At 41.7% G+C, this 11,493-nt stretch overlaps 1 protein-coding gene across 1 annotated transcript in view; it reads right to left on the bottom strand.

Annotated features, from left to right (window-relative positions):
• Nucleotides 1–11,493, bottom strand: part of GRK3 (G protein-coupled receptor kinase 3) — a 119,458-nt gene that overhangs the window by 25,659 nt on the left and 82,306 nt on the right. Inside the window, exons 9-11 of the mRNA XM_007461132.1 lie at nucleotides 10,904–11,003; nucleotides 4,093–4,171; nucleotides 2,021–2,151 (exon numbers count right to left, since the gene is read on the bottom strand). Coding sequence (XP_007461194.1) covers nucleotides 2,021–2,151; nucleotides 4,093–4,171; nucleotides 10,904–11,003 — 310 coding nt within the window. The remainder of the gene's footprint in view (nucleotides 1–2,020; nucleotides 2,152–4,092; nucleotides 4,172–10,903; nucleotides 11,004–11,493) is intronic.

The raw sequence follows: 11,493 nt of genomic DNA, 5'->3' as shown, positions 1-11,493 counted from the left end.
TTTCAGCAGGAAAGTGGTAATGACAGATGGGAAGGATTCTACTCATCTGATGATGGAACACAGGGCAGGTAACACTGAAGGGTTACAACCACAGTCTATTGGAGTTAAAGTATTTCTTTTTCACAGCAAGAAGTGCAATCCAGCCAGAATGGTGAGTCTCTCCACAAAGGGGGCGAGTCTCTCCACAAAGGGAGTGAGTCCACAGGCTCCTTGGCCTCTGTAACTACTAGGACTTCAGAGAATGAAGCCACGAAGCACAGCACAGAAAGGAATCTTGTAAAAATATACAAATAGTGACCAAAGAAATCAAAATATTCCACAGTGCCACACTAATCCCGATAAACGTCATTTCTGTTTATTAGTACAGAATCAACAGAGGGCCCTACCAAATGACCAAATATGATTTTGACCACAACTCTGATGAAATGTATCCATTAAGAGTAGATTTAGTCAGCATAATCGTGGAAAACAAAGCTCCTCTCCCTATTACACATTGAATTACAGTCATCTTGATAATTTTCTGCTGGAGATCAGCTATTGTTTTGCTTGAAATAAAAATAATGGCGTGCCATTATAAACTTGAAGCATGAATAGTCATGAATGACTAGAATTAAGTCTGAATAGAAATTAGATAATACCACTGCCTACTAAACAGCTTAGAAGACAAAAATACTGCATCAAGATGATTAGAAACCAGTTATAGATTTAAATTAAAATGTATTACAACGGCGCTTCCTGGGCCTTCGGTGTGCATTTTATTCCTCTGCAAAACTCACCATGAGGAAATAAAATGTCATGTGCCAACCAGTGTCTAATTATTTCTAACGTGATGAAAATAAATTTTTTCTACTTTATGTTCATATGAAGGCTAAGGGGGTAATTCTTTAACCTTGCGGGAGGCTTTAAAAGTTACAAAGTCCCTTGTGAAAAACATAATATGCCCAACACTAAAATACACCATTTCAGATTCTTAGGAGGTAACCTTTAAAAGCTAATCAAAACACGTGAGCAAAGGAGCATCACGTGTACATTTTAGCTGGTTAACCTGGGTTCAGGCTAAGAAGGAAGCAGAGAGGAGGCAAACCCATTCTCCTCCCAACTTCCTTGGGAAGTTGCCACGGCTGTCATCTTTCTTCTCACCATTATTTACACCTTTACAGATCTGCGTGATCATTTCTACAGTTTGTCAAGGTCCCGTTCACCTCCTCCCCCACCTTCATGCGGCCGGCTAGACTAATATCACCGCGGACGCACCAAGCAAACTCCCAACTCCCTCCGTAACGCAGAACCTGGGACCGAGCATCATGGTCTGGAATGGAAAAACTCAGAACGCACTTATTTCCTTTTTTTCAAGTCCAGTAAGATTTTAAAGAGAACCACAGTGAAGAAGCCCAAGCATGGAATACTGGGGCTATGCAGTTCAGGGATTTGAAAATCCGTTAGTGAGTTTTTTAAGGCAAATTCAAAACAATCTGAGGCTGAGAGAGTGCCCTTTGGGGGATACTCTCCAGGCTGTCAGCCACTCTGCCCGGATCGGATCAGGCTTGCCTCAAATGAGTTGTAACTCAGCCCTTCGACGTGTTAGCTCACAGGTAGATACTTCCCGTAAGACATATATGTTCTCTGCTAGTTCACCTTTGTACGCCTCCGGGTCTCACCCTAAGCCAGAGCCAAATCAGTCGCTTAGTGAACATTAATGGAATTACAGTCAATTGTAAAATGGGCGACAACAAAACACCCCTACCCTGCTTTTCACTAATTAACCAATTAAAGCTTCTGAGTTGGCATATGTGCTGCACCAGACACGGAGGTAACAGGGACAAGTAGGATGGAGTCCTTAGAACAGAGTTCAGAGTCTGGAGGAGACCGACATCACGAAGGTGATGCCTTTATCGGGGCTGAGACGAGGAAAATGACAGGATACCATGAAAGAGGTGGAAACGCCTGTTAGACCACAACTGCAATACAACACCTATTGCACAGGTCCGATAAACGGAAGGAGTCTGTCCAATGGCCTTACCTTCAAATCTCTGTAAACGACAAACCGATTGTGCATGTGTTCCAGCCCCAGGATGACTTCTGTGGCGTAAAACCGCATCTCCTTCTCAGAAAACACCCCATGCTGTGAAAGGTGATAGTGCAAATCGCCCCCTGGAATCAGAGACGTGGAATTTAAATTCAGTGCATTAATTTAAAGGGAACAAAAACCACTGTCATCCTGCATAGTTATGATACAGTCGAAAAAGGTAAACTATGCTTCTGCTTTGTCTATATATTATATATATATATATATATATATATATATATATATATGTCGTCGATTTCTGTAATTTGACCAAATGCTTTAGAAATTCTAGAGAAAACTAAAACATTGAGAAGACTTAGATGTGACAATGGCCAGGACGATATGAAACAAAGCCACCGTTCTCTGACAGGTATCACAGTTCCCAGATGTACCATCAAGGGGGAGGGAGGGTTAGCTAATCTGCTTTGATTACTTGCGTTCTGGCTAATAACTGAATCAACCCATGTAGTGATCCAGTAGGTGGCTTAGCAACTCATTCTGTGGACAATAAACAGTAAGGAAACAAAACAAACACATTGATCATATTGATAGATATATGAGAAAGCAAATACAGCAAAATTTTAACTGGTAAAACCCAGGTGGTGTGTATTCGGGTGTCCCCAGTAAAATTATTTCAATTTTGCCGTATGTTTGGAGTTTTCATAATAAAATGTTGGAAAAGGTAAATCATCATATGGCCTCAAGTTACAGAGACACAGAAGGCCACAAACAGGGTAAGGGAATGTTCTTATAAAGTATAAAAGAAGAGCCTCAACTGATCTACGAAAGTTCATGTGTGTCCAACTTCATTGCCCTTGATTTTATAAGTATCTTCCTGTTCACACACACATATTCCTGTATAAGCACTACCAGATCAAGGTGCAGAAGATTTCCAGCATTGCTGAACGCTTCCCATGCCCATCCCAGGCAGTATATCAGCTCACGGCCCCTAATTAAAGCCAATCGGACTCTACTGTAACCTCTCCCCCCACAGATTAGTTTTGCCAGTTCTGATATTCACATAAATAGACTCACACAGGGGACATGCCGCTGTGTCTGGCTGTGTCTGCTCATTATAATGTGTGTGGAAATTCCTTCACGCTGTTGGGTAGGTCTGATTTTAAATCAAACACTCAAAATGTAATAAAACTTCAAGTGAATTTCAAAAAAGGTATTTCATTTGTTGAACTGTAGGTCTTTTAATTTCAGCTCTCCTTACTAAAAATGCTTTGAGTAGATATCATGGCACTTTCTAGTATGAAAAAACTACTTTTCTAGCTAAATCTCTTTCATCATTCTCTGGGTCATCGGTCACAGTTTAAAAGATCAATGTACAGTGGAACTGGGCTAAAATCTGTCCTGGCCCAAAGTCAGTCCTTCAAAGTTGGTTTTTAAATACACTTCTATCTTCAGCCTATGTATGTTTAGGAGGCATTTCATTCCTAAAAGTTGAGGGGCAGGAACACACAAACTAAACATCCAGGCCAGTTGCATTCCAGAAAATCAAGTTTCACTGTATTTTAACTATTTTATGAAAATCTTTTCTAGAAAATGCAACTTCCTGGGGAGAGACAGGGAGGGCCAGAGGGAAATGGCAGTCAACATTTTTAAATGAACTTTAACTGAAAATTGAAGAATAAAAGGTTTCCTTAGGGCTTCCCTGGTGGCGCAGTGGTTGAGAGTCCGCCTGCCGATGCAGGGGACACGGGTTCATGCCCCGGTCCGGGAAGATCCCACATGCCGCGGAGCGGCTGGGCCCGTGAGCCATGGCCGCTGAGCCTGCGCGTCCGGAGCCTGTGCTACGCAACGGGAGAGGCCACAACAGAGAGAGGCCCGCGTACCGCAAAAAAAAAAAAAAAAAAAAAAAAGGTTTCCTTAAACTTCAGGAGGAATTTAGTTACCTGAAAGACCCAAATGGCCAGTCTGTCGGGAGCAACGCAAGCTAAGATAAAACATCATGAAAACACAAACAAACAACATCATGGGAAAGTCTTGCAGTGTATTCAGAGTTCCCAAGGCTTGCTTACCGTTCATCAGATCCAAGATGAAGCAGAGTTTATCTGGCGTATGGAAGGCATAGGTCATACAGACAATGAAAGGACAATCCTGGAGTGAAAAACATATACGTAAGAAAAGCAAAAGCTGCCCTGGGAAGCGCATCTACTGCCAAACACCATCTACACATTTTTTTTTTTAATCCATGCCACTGCCCCGTGCATGAAACACAGACACCTACCTGGTAACTTTAACAGACCCAGGAAAGTGGGTCTGGTTCCGTGGAAAAATGCACAGAGACACAACACTGCTAATTAGAGATGAACTCAAAGGTGCTCTGTCACTCTGATTCAATCATGACTCCTCTATCTACATCTTCAAAAGACTCAGATTCTACAGAAAAACATTACTGCCTTACTACTCTTTCTGTTGGTCTACACTTCAGTCCTGGCTAGTCAAGTATCCATTTCAATCTCTGATTCTGAGGTTGGAAGAACAATACCACGGGGGGGAAATGTTATCTGTATTACTGTTTTGAAACACTGAGAATAAAAATGGAATTAAATTAGCTTTTGAAAGTGGAAAAATGTACCAGGGCCGAGGACAGAAAAACTCAATTGTAAAGATGCCAATTTTCCCCCAGATTAATCTCTAGATTCCATGCACTCTTAATTAAAATGAAAATTGACAAACTGATCCCAAAATTTATATGGAAATGTAAACGGCCAAGAAAAGTTCAGATACACTTGAAGAAAAATAAAGCTGGAAAACTCATAGTGCTAGATATCAAGACTTATGGTAAAGCAACAGTAATTCGGTATGGAACTAGCCCAAGGACAGACAAATCAACCAGTAGAACAGAACAGAATCCTGAAGTAGACCCACATGTAAGTGCTCATTCAACTTGTAATAAAGTGAGCCAGCAGGGTGGGGGGAAAGCATGGCCTTTTCAATCAGTGGTGCCGGAGCAACAGGCTACCTGTACAATCAGCTGTGGACGTTCACCCCTACCTCACACCACACACTAACTTCAACCCCAGGTGGATATAGACCTCAAGGTAAAACAATAAAGCTTCTGGGAGAAAACCAGAGAGAACAACTTCAGGACCTTAGGGTGAAGTAAAGATTTCTTAAACAGCCCACAAAAAGCACTAACAATAAAAATATTGGTAAGCTAGACCAAAATAAAAGTAAGAACTTCTGTTCTTCAGAAGACACCAGTAAGAGAGTAAAAAGGTGAGTCACAGAATGGTAGAAGATATTTGCGATCCATATATATCTTGAATATATAAAGAACTCTCAACAATCAATAAAGAAAAAGCAAACAACCCAGTAGAAAAATGGCAAAAGAGCAACAACAACAACAATAAAAATAATACTGTAGGCACTTCACGCAAGAGAGTATCAAACGCCCGGCAAGCCTATAAACAGATGCTAGGCCTCAGTTTTCCCTAAAGAAATGCAAATTGAAAATCACAATGTGTCATCACTAAAACCCATGAGAATGGCTAACGTTAAATAGACTGACAATGCCAAGTGTTACAAAGGTATGGAGTTAATGGAACTTCCAGTATGGGGCTGGGAAGGCAGAATGGTACTACCACTTTCACAAGATGTTCAGTGGGATCTGCTAAAGCTGATCACTACCTGCAAAGCCTATGAGCCAGCATTTCTACCCTGGGGTATATACCCAACAGCAATCTGTACTCATGTGCACGAGAATCTGTACTCATGTGCACCAAGGACACGAGAATGGTCCTCATGGCACTATTCAAAATAGCCCAAACCAGGAAATAACCCCAATGTCTACCAACAGGAGGATGGATACACGAATTGTGGCACATTTATATGATGGAATACTATAGAACAGGGGCCACCAAACATTTTCTGCAAAGGTCTAGACAGTAAATATTTTAAGCTTTGCAGGCTTCATCCTGTCTCTATCACATATTCTTCTTTGTTTCTTTTCTTTACAATGCTTTAAAAAGGAAAAAACCGGGCTTCCCTGGTGGCGCAGTGCTTGAGAGTCCGCCTGCCGATGCAGGGGACGCGGGTTCGTGCCCCGTTTCGGGAGGATCCCACGTGCCGCGGAGCGGCTGGGCCCGTGAGCCATGGCCGCTGAGCCTGCGCGTCCGGAGCCTGTGCTCCGCAAATGGGAGAGGCCACAACAGTGAGAGGCCCGCATAACGCAAAAAAAAAAAAAAAAAAAAAAAAAGGAAAAAACCATTCTTAGTTCATGGGCTGTGAACACAAGCCAGATTTGGTCCCTGGGCCACACACATAGCCTGGTGACCCCTGCTATTTAGCTACAGAAGGCGCTGTTGCTAAGAGCAACGACTCAGATGCATCTCACAAGCAACACTGAGTGAGAGAAGCCAGACACAAAAAGAGTACATTTATATGAAGTTTCAACACGGGCAAAGGTAAATTACGGTTTTAGACATCTGGGTAGTAGTTAGCTTGGGCGTGGGGTGAGTGGCCGGGAGGGACACAGGGAGACTTCTGGAACACCGGCAACTTTTAATCTCTTGACATGGGTGCTGGATACACACATGTGTTGTTCCCTGGTGAAAATCCATCAGTGCCCCACTAGATCTAGAACTAGGTCCATTGAGATAAATATACAGTGTACACTTGCCACTCGACTGATTCAAATAACAAATGGCATGAAATATCTATAACCAACTTTCTTAACAGAGGCAAAGAATTATTAAATTCCACAGAAAGTATTCAAATTTCAACAGAATAATCTGAAACAGAATTCACAATGTTCATACCTGTCGATTAAGGGCACACAGATAAATCTGTGTTAACACGTTCCTATGTGCTCAAGATTCATGAACTTGAACTCAATTTCCACAAATCTTCTGGAGGAAGTTACTCCAGAATGAATTACAAAATTCATTTTGTGGTTACCTAGTTTTCCTCAGAGGTCTGTTGAGAGGTGTTAGTGTTTACTAATGTTAAGATATATTTTGCGTTAAATAGGTAAAATAAGGGTGTTACCCTTTATCTGTTAAAAGCCATGTGGTTCTCGGTGGGCGGGTACCCTCCTACTTGCAATCCCAACAGTGTTTCACCAGACCCTTCCATAGTCTGCTGGTGATGGCTCATTCTGCTCCAAATATCATGCTTCTTCCTTAATGGGGCTCCCCACATACTCTGGTTCCTGATCTGATGAACAATTCATCTCTAGGGCAGAGAAGCGGGTGGACCAGGAACTTAGTAAAGCCTGGGTCTTTCCCAGCTTGAGAGAGCAACTCCACTCACTTCACCCAGAGGACAAAGAGCCTGGAAAGCGGGTATTTCCAGGCTCTTCCAGGAAAGCGGGTATTTCTGAGGTGTATGATCATTCTAATGACAGCCCTGAGAAAACTGCAAAAGGTCAAAGTATAGTTAAGATGCTACGTTATTAAGATGGGACATGAATTGGAGATTTAGAATCATAGGCCACCGGAGTAGAAAGGGCTCTTAAGAAAGAAAGAAAGAAAAAAAATCACGTGGTCCGATTTCTTTATTTTAAAGACAAGGAAACTAAACTCCCCACCCCCTAAAAGGGAAATGTCTTGCCTGAGGTCACAAAGGAATTTGGTAGCCAGCCAAGATTCAAACCCCAGCTCTCTGACCCTGGACTCTTGGCAGAGCTGTCCTATGTTACCCTACTTACGAAGGCAAAGTTTCCACAGCAACATGAAATAAAAGCTCCGCTAAAGGGATTTGACTTGGTTACCTCTACAGAATTTGCTGACCATGATCCCTCATCTCTCAGGCCCTGAGCAGATACCATCTTGAGTCTCAGGTGGGGTCCGAGACACAAAGAACTGAATACTGACCCAAGTGGACAAACAGGCAGCGGTTTAATGATGGTGTTGGTACGGTTTCAAAGATAATTATGGTTAAGATGTTCTGCCTTGATTACAAATTCAAGGTAAATAAGAACTAGGTAAATAAGAACTAGGTAAATAAGAACAGGTGGATACCTAAATAAAAGCTCTTCAGCAAGGGACTGTCTTCTTTGATTTCCTACCTAGTGAGCAAAATAGCCTGCATTTTGCAGGAACTTAAAACTGTGATAAAATAGACCGTAAACTAATCCTTCAGAACATTTCTCTACACTGCAGTCAGAGGAACCTTTGCAGACTTGCAAGGCTTATCATGTTATCTTCCTACTTCAAACACTTTGTTTCCAACGGCTCTTAAGATTTTTAAAAATCCTCAGTACTGGCCCAGAAAGCTCTTTCTGGTCTGGTCTGGCCTCTGTTTGCCTCTCTCCCTTACAACTTCATCTTGTGGTCCTTACCCTATCACTTCTGACCCCACCTCTGCCGACCTTCTGTGACTCCCCAGAACTTCTGTGCTCGGGACCCACACGTGCCCCGGCACCTCCTCTGACTTCAGAGGAGCGTTTGTGGACAATACTTCCGCCCTGCTAAATGCCTTCTGAGCACCGTGGACCTGTCTTTCCTACCTCTTGCCACGTGTTCCAACGATCAACGCATTTGTGAGACTGTGAATAAACACCAGCTGCTCTCACTCTATGCAGCTCTATAAGAACAAGGACCAAACTAGGGTTTCAGGACCCCCGTCTCGTAGTCGAGGGCCCGGCACAATCTAGGTCTCAAGTATGGATCAAGGAATGAATGAGCAATGCTTCTCACGAACAACACTTGACTTAATTAATGAAGGTGCTGACGGCTCCCCCCAGTCATGGACATACGTGTCCTTGATTCCCTTTTTACTACCCGAAAGTTACAGAATAAAACTGGGAACAGTACTTTCTACTATCTCTTTGGGGGATGAGAAGTAGGAGTCCTCAATTTGAGACTGAAAGAGAAAAACAACCTTCTAGTAAATAGAAAACTCTGATGGGTGACTCTGGCTCATTTTCATGCCAACACCTTAGGAAATCATACTGATACAGGCCGATCTAAAGCATCACCTAAGGAGGCAATTTTAAACTAAAGATTACTTAAATCCCATAAACCGTGGCCCCTTTCATTAGCAAAAACAGTTCCAAATAACTTTATTACAATTCTTTCAATTCTTTACTACAATTCTTTAAATTATATACTTACGCATGTTTAAAATGCTAAACAGTTTTGATATTTGAATAAAAAATATAAACAAGTCTTTTAAACTAGCTCAAAGCAGCAGCTCAATATAACCCCAATTTCTCATTTATTCCCTTATGGGCAGACCAGTGAGGAACTCTACTACTACTTAACGACTCTCCCTCCCCTGAATGAAACAAAAATGCTACATGAAAATTAAAATTGTACGTATATTTTTCCAACACCAAAAATTTTTTTCCATAGGCTTTCCTGTGAATAAATATCCAAGGCTTTGAGATAACTCATTAAAAATTAATATTTTAATAAAGCACTTAAAATCTGCAGTAAACACACATCCATGTCTGAAATGAAGACACAGACATTTCAATAGATTCTAGAAGCCAATGCTATTCACGCTGATTCCAATACAGTGTGCAGGCCACTCAGATTCCATTCCAATCAGTTACAGTCTTGGCCGTGCACACAGGGTAACTCTTACGTGAAATGCTTAATGTCCATACGTTGGCAGGTAGAGGCCCCTAATTAGACATTACCATTTATAGCAATGGCATTTTCATCTGTTATAGTTGAGCTAAATTATGATATTCATTGGCTTCGACAGCAAATAGACTTTCCAGAACCACTTAAAACTAATGCTATTAGAATAATATAAACACCAACACAATGAATACAGGTGACAAACAACAAAACATGGAGCCTACAAAGGGGATGAGAAAAGAACACTGGGGCTGTCCAGGGAGTCCGGGGACTCTGGGCAAAGAAATGATGTCTCTGGGTCTCAGGTTCCTTGCTAACTAGCTGAAAGGAATTCTTTTGAGTCACCATTAAGATCTGAGTCTTTCAAAACCTTTGTGTGAAGATGACCTTATTTAGAACCCAGCTATGATAGTCGGAAGCACCATCCCGCCTCCCCCGGGGCCCCCTGTCTCACTTGTCAGGACACATGGGCACTGCCCAGGTTCCTGGGATGGTGGTTTTTTCTGGGTGCCTTTATATACATCTGTACAGGTAAATAAAAGCCGAGGTTTTGATCCTGGGTGATACTACTAACAGGAAACGAATTCAGAACGGGACACTGCTTTGCAAGTCAAGATGACACAGCGTAAAAGCTTGCTTTTACACATGCCGGGCTAAAAATGACAGCCTGACATGCAAATAAAACATCCAACAGGCAGAAACGTAGTGCTGGAAATGGAAAAGGCCAGCGTCCACAGCAGGTAAAAGTAGCAAGTGCTGAGAAGATAAGGTTCCCTCCAAATGAAACACGGCCTGGGGAGCACCCTGAAGGGACAACTGGGGTTTGACTAAGCCAAGTCACTTCCTCTCTATCAGTTTGTGAAGGATGGGAGCTACGTTTCTCTTACATTTTCTCTTCTGGGTTAGTCTTTCTCAGTCACACAGCCAATTCTTAACTATATTCAAGTGATTTTTTTTTGTCATCGATATGATTATTTTCTGCCATCTCTGCAACCATATTCCACAAAGAAGGAAGTCATAAATACTCACTGAAGGGACTAGTTGTCAGTGTGCACAGCGATGGTGGCTAGTACGTTCCTAACTCCCAAATTAGGCAGAGGTAATACCTGAATTATTCTTTATACTAACTTAGGCTGCTGCTCCCTGCTCTAAATTCTAATCCCCCCAAGAACTGGCTAGCCGCATAATTCACCAGAAAAAAAAATGCCTGTATTTTAAACAAATTGTCCTGATACAAAAACCAACCAACCAAACAAACAAACAAACCCAAGAGTGTTCAAAATTGAATACTTACTCCTGTGCTCACCAGGGACAACATGATCCTTTCATTTAAGGCTAAGGTTTCTCCTTGTTTCATCTTGATCCTCTTCTTATCCAAGCACTTCATCGCATACCTAGAAACATAAATATTATTGAAAAATCTGCACTGAGAATACATCTAAACGGATTAAACGATACGCATCATACTGGGGGAAGTTTCTAAAGATGTGCTAAGTGTTTTAAAGAAGCAAAATGCTTCTAAGAAACTAAGGAAATCTGAATCAAGTGGAGACTTCAGTCAATAATAACATATTGTGACGAGTGCCCCACACTAAGTAAGATGAGGATACTGGGCATAGGGTACACGGGGTACATAGTACATCCTGTACTATTTCTGCACTTTTTCTGTAAACCTAAGATAACTGTAAAATAAAAAGGCTATTTTAAAAAAACAAGCAATAATCAAGATATTTCTATTATTATATGAATTGATGTTTCAGTTAAATAAGAGCACAAAGTAGATGGATATAAAATTCAGGGAAATAAATTTTGTATGTATTGCCACTGCCTAGTACCACTGTGTGTGTGTGTGTGTGTGTGTGTGTGTGTGTGTGTGTGTGTGTG

Source organism: Lipotes vexillifer, unplaced genomic scaffold (assembly GCF_000442215.2).
Source record: "Lipotes vexillifer unplaced genomic scaffold, Lipotes_vexillifer_v1.1 scaffold691, whole genome shotgun sequence".
In the NCBI taxonomy this organism is placed as follows: domain Eukaryota; kingdom Metazoa; phylum Chordata; class Mammalia; order Artiodactyla; family Lipotidae; genus Lipotes; species Lipotes vexillifer.
The sequence above is the reverse complement of the archived record's forward strand: the minus strand, read 5'-3'. Positions and strand labels throughout refer to the sequence as shown.